The sequence below is a fragment of the Humulus lupulus genome, chromosome 1, assembly GCF_963169125.1.
Source record: "Humulus lupulus chromosome 1, drHumLupu1.1, whole genome shotgun sequence".
Taxonomy (NCBI): domain Eukaryota; kingdom Viridiplantae; phylum Streptophyta; class Magnoliopsida; order Rosales; family Cannabaceae; genus Humulus; species Humulus lupulus.
The window spans coordinates 166,059,053-166,063,976 of NC_084793.1; the positions used below are offsets into that span (position 1 = coordinate 166,059,053).

A 4,924-nucleotide genomic window follows, 5' to 3' on the forward strand; every position below is an offset into this window, starting at 1 on the left:
ATGTGTTCCTTAGGGTTTCACCTCTGAGGGGAGTGAAACAATTTGGTGTTCAGGGCAAGCTGTGCCCTAGATTTGTGGGCCCTTTCGTGATTCTAGAACGGGTTGGAGAGGTGGTTTATAGATTGGTGATGCCTCCAGCCTTATTAAGGGTTCATGATGTGTTTCACGTGTCCATGCTCCGGAAGTATGTGTTTGATTCGAAGCATGTTCTGAGTTATGAGAATTTGGAGCTGGATCAAGATTTGTCCTATGAGGAGAAGCCAATTCAGATTCTTGATCGGAAGGACAAAGTCTTGCGAAGCAAGACCATCGCCTTTGTGAAAGTGTTGTGGAGGAATAGCAAGGTCGAGGAGGCGACATGGGAATTAGAATCAGATATGCGGGAGCGGTATCCCGAGTTATTCAGGTAATTTCGAGGACAAAATTTCTGTAAGGAGGGGATAGTTGTAACGACCCAAATTTGCTAATAAGGCTTAGGGCCTTGATTAGCATGCCTGGAGGGAAATAAGTGAATTATTGTTATAATATGTGAATTTGTGTGAATATGTGATTACTGATGTATGTTTAGGTGAATTAAATATGCATGTGGGCCCTATCTGGTTATTAGGGGCATGATTGTAATTTTAGCCCGTTGAGGGTATAAATATGATAATTGTGATACATCTGTGTTGCACGATCTGAGATAGTTCTAGGGAGCAGCTAGCTAGAAAGTCACAACGGGGTCGAAAATTTGACTCGAGGCGAGTCGAGGGGTATTTTGGGTAGTAGACATTTTATGGGGTTATCGGGTTATGGGAATAAATATTTGGAGATATATTTGAGGTTAGAATGTCTAGGAGGGAATATTGGGGAAATTTACCATTTTGCCCTCGGGGACTTTTTTGGTACCCCGAGCCTTGAGGTAACCTTATAGACTTAAGTTAAATAAAACAAAAATATAGAATCATTTGGAACTCTCTAAATCGACCCACTCCCTCTCCCTCACTCTGTTTCTCTTATACTCTTGGAGGCTTGGTGACATCTTGGAGGTTCTACTTGTGAAAACTAAGTGGAAGCTAGGAATCAAGCTAGAACTTTGGAGGCTAGGAATTTGGGGCTTAGGAGATCAACTCGGGGACTCAATTCAGCAAAGGTAAGTTTTAAATTATAAGGACTGTGTTTGAAATTTCTACTGGTTTTCTTAGAGTATGCATGTGTGTTGGGTGAGGAATTGAATTTGAGTTTGATGAGGTTTTTGGCTTGTGTTCTTGTTGGGTTTTATTGCTGAATCTATAGTATGACCTCTGTGATGATTAGTTTGGATTGTTGGCTTGATTCTGGGGATAATTGGACTGGTTTTTTAGGTGAAAATGGTGAGTTTTTCTGGGCTCGAGGGATCGGGTCGGGGCATTATTCTTGCTGGGCTGCGGCCCCTTAGAACTTGGGGTGTCTAGAATTGAAGGCGCGCCGCGGCGCCCTTTAGGAAGGGCCGCGGCGCATGAAGGCTATTTTGAGGCAGGGCCTCGGGTTGAGCTGGGGGCCGCGGCATATGTCCCTAGGACAGTGGCGCTTAGGGTATTCTTGGGTTTTTAAGAGGTTCTAGGCTCGGGAATTCAATAGTTAAGGCTTGGGATGGATTTTATCTCCCGTATTAATAGAATTCAACATTCTAGAGATTAGAATTATGACCCAAAGCTATTTAATGGATAAGACTTTGATGGGTGGATATTGTTAATTCGTTGTGACTAGGGTTTCGGCAAGGCTCAGACTAGGGAACTATGCTCGGGACATCGATGCCTGGAAAGCTCGGGACACAGGTAAGAAAACTATTGTTCCCATAGAGCTTGTGTTCCAGGGCTCAACCCTATATGTGATTGAGTTGCAGGGCTTGGCCCTATATGCCTGTGTTGCGGGCCATGGCCCTTTGACTGAATTTATATGTGTTTAAATATCTGTTTAGTTATATTATGTGTGTATACTAAAGATGGAACGGCGATGGCCGGGAACAGTGAAGGCCGAGAACGGCAAGGGGTCGGTGCAGCGTTTAGCACGCAGAGTGAGAATTGCCAGGGCAAGACCCCTAGGGATACATGGGATATCCTTACGGTATCGACCGCGAACCCAGGGTCTGGAAAAGTGCATGGGATGGCATGGCCATGTGTATTTAACCTGTTGAAGGTTCGATTTTATGTTAAGTGTTTGATGTGCATATATTATCTGCTTGTGAGGGTTTTCTTGTTGGGCTTCGGCTCACGGGTGCTCTATGGTGCAGGTAAAGGCAAAGGGAAATTCGACCAATCTTGAGTATGGTGAGCGTGACGAGTGGCGCGTACATGTCTGGTCTGCCTGGCTGCCACGACCAGGGGTGTTTTTGGGAGATGATTGTACTAAACTTGAATTTTGTCATTTAGTCGACTCTGGTTATATTTTGAGTTGTAAATATTTCTAAACAATGTTTTTGGGATCCCAATGTTAAATGTCTTATAATTTTCAATGAAAGGTTTATTCTCAAGTTTATGACTCTGATTATTATTTAATTACACTTTTGTCTTAAAACCTCGATTAGCGAGTTAATTGCACATTTTAAACTCACTTAGTAACGGCTCTAAGGCAGTAGGGCGTTACAACCGGTACCGCACAAGGACTGATGCTCTCATGCACATGCCCCTTCTCCATGAGCTCAACAACTTGCCTTTGAAGCTCTTTTGTTTCCTCAAGATTGCTCCTATAGGCTGGCCTATTTGGGATTGTCGCTCCAGGTATAAAGTCAATTTGATGCTCGACTCCCCTTATTGGTGGTAAACCATTAGGAACCTCTTCAGGAAATACATCATCAAAGTCCTGCAAAAGCGAAATAACAACACTAGGCAAGGAAACATTAAGCTCATTAGTAATGGAACAAGCCAATTTGTACAAAAGTACAATCATAGGCTGGTTTGTCAACAAAGCTCTTTTGATCTCTCTTTCTTTTGCAAAGAAACTCATTTTTTTCCTCTCTTTTTTTTCTTCGCTAACCAATATTTTTTTTCTGTATTTTCTTCTCTTTTTTTCATCTCTGCATCTCTTGTCTTTGTATTCTCATTCTCTTTTTTTAACTTCACTTGATCTTCATACACTTGTGTTGGAGTTAATGGTACAAGAGTGATTGGTCTTTCATTGAATACAAATGAGTATCTATTAGAATAACCATCATGACTAACATGTCCGTCAAATTTCCATGGCCTTCCCAAAAGAATATGCCATGCGTGCATTGGAACCACATCATGTAAAACCTGATCTTTGTATTTTCCAATTGAGAATGACACCAAAACTTGCTTGTTCACCTTAACTTCTCGACAATCATTCAACCATTGCAACTTGTATGGCCTAGGATGTTTCAAAGTTGGTAAATTCAATTTTTGCACCAAACTAGTGCTAGCCACATTAGTACAACTTCCACCATCAATAATCATGCTACATACCTTCTCATTGACATGGCATTTGGTATGAAAAATATTTTCACGTTGTAGCTCCTCATCTTCCTTGACTTGTACATTTAGAGCTCTCCTTGCAACCAAAAGCTCCCCTTCAACTGGATACTCAACATCACTTGCATCCTCCAATGGTGGCATAGATTCATTATCCGATTCACCATCAGTCTCAGCATCACCATTTTCTTTCAAAATCATAACTCTTTTATTTGGACATTGACTAGAAATATGGCCCCTTCCCAAACATTTAAAGCATTTAACATCTCTATTTCTAGAAGTTTGGGAATCAGTTTTACCTTGGTTATGGGTGCCTCCATTTTTGTTGTCTTTAGGATCAACATTGTTCTTGGAATGTGGTTTGTCACCCTTCTTGCTCCAATTTTGATTCCATGTTGAAGAAGAACCAGAACGTTGGCCCATCTTTGTGGAACCTTTCCTTTTCAGTTGACGCTCCATTTTTATGGCCATATGCAGCATGTCATCCAACTCAACATAATGTTGTAGTTCCACCACGTTTGCAATGTCACGATTTAAACCAGTTAAGAACCTGGCCATAGTAGCTTCTCGATCCTCCTCCACGTTAGCCCAAATCATGGATATCTCCATCTCCTTGGGGTAATCTTCAACACTTCTAGACCCTTGAGTGAGGCTTTGCAGCTTTTGAAATAAGTCTCTGTAGTAGTGACTTAGAATGAATCTTCTTCTCATAATAGCTTTCATTTCCTCCCAAGTCTCAATAGGTCTTTCACCATTTCTTCTCCTGCCCAAAGTTAATTGATCCCACCAAATAATAGCATAGTCAGTGAATTCAATGGCTGCTAACTTTACCTTTTTCAACTCAGAATAGTTGTGACAATCAAACACCAACTCAATCTTCTTCTCCCACTCCAAATAAGCTTCAGGATCATTTCTTCCTTGGAAGGATGGAATCTTCATTTTAATGTTTCCCAAATTGTTATCAAATCGATCTCTAGCTCTTCTACCTCCATTCCCATGCCCAAATCTACCCATGTTAACATTAGAAGCACGATCATCTTCATCCTCGTCATTTGCATACTAATCATCATAATCATATCTATGTTGACTCCTCTCTCTACGTTGCCCATTCGCAGCTATAGGAGGCTGCCCCCTTTGTGATCTTTCTTCGACCCTATCCATCCTTTCATGTAGCTGTTCTAGTTCAGCCCTCATCATCTGTCTCATCTCTCCCATTAATGCTTGCATTTTTAGATTTGGAACAGCATGTTGTTGATCTTCTTCTTGATTTTGAGACATGTTATTGCCAACAACGAAAGAAAAAAGAACAGTTTCTCACCACACTCTCTCACGTGTTTCACTCAAGAATGATAACACTCACACTCGTGTTTACTCAAATTTGGCTTTTACCCTCTTATGATCTCACACTCTCTTGCCTTTTTCCACTCTTATGTTCCCTCTTTTAGTTCTTTATTGAACTTAATGAACCCACACAAAAA

The 4,924-nt window shown here is 41.2% G+C and overlaps 1 protein-coding gene across 1 annotated transcript; it reads right to left on the reverse strand.

Annotated features, from left to right (window-relative positions):
* Nucleotides 1–1,630: 1,630 nt before the first annotated feature.
* LOC133824216 (uncharacterized) lies at nt 1,631–4,460 on the reverse strand. The gene is made up of 3 exons (XM_062257085.1): nt 3,081–4,460; nt 2,614–2,820; nt 1,631–1,648 (listed from the first exon to the last, which is right to left on the reverse strand). The coding sequence occupies exons 1-3, from the start codon at nt 4,458–4,460 to the stop codon at nt 1,631–1,633; spliced, it is 1,605 nt and encodes a 534-aa protein (XP_062113069.1).
* Nucleotides 4,461–4,924: the final 464 nt, after the last annotated feature.

Excerpts from the sequence above, each read along its gene's own strand:
- LOC133824216 (XM_062257085.1), bottom strand. The coding sequence starts at position 4,460 with ATGGGTAGATTTGGGCATGGGAATGGAGGTAGAAGAGCTAGAGATCGA. Across the intron at positions 2,821-3,080 it reads CACAAGTGTATGAAGATCAA|GACTTTGATGATGTATTTCC; the intron begins GTGAAGTTAAAA and ends TCGCTTTTGCAG.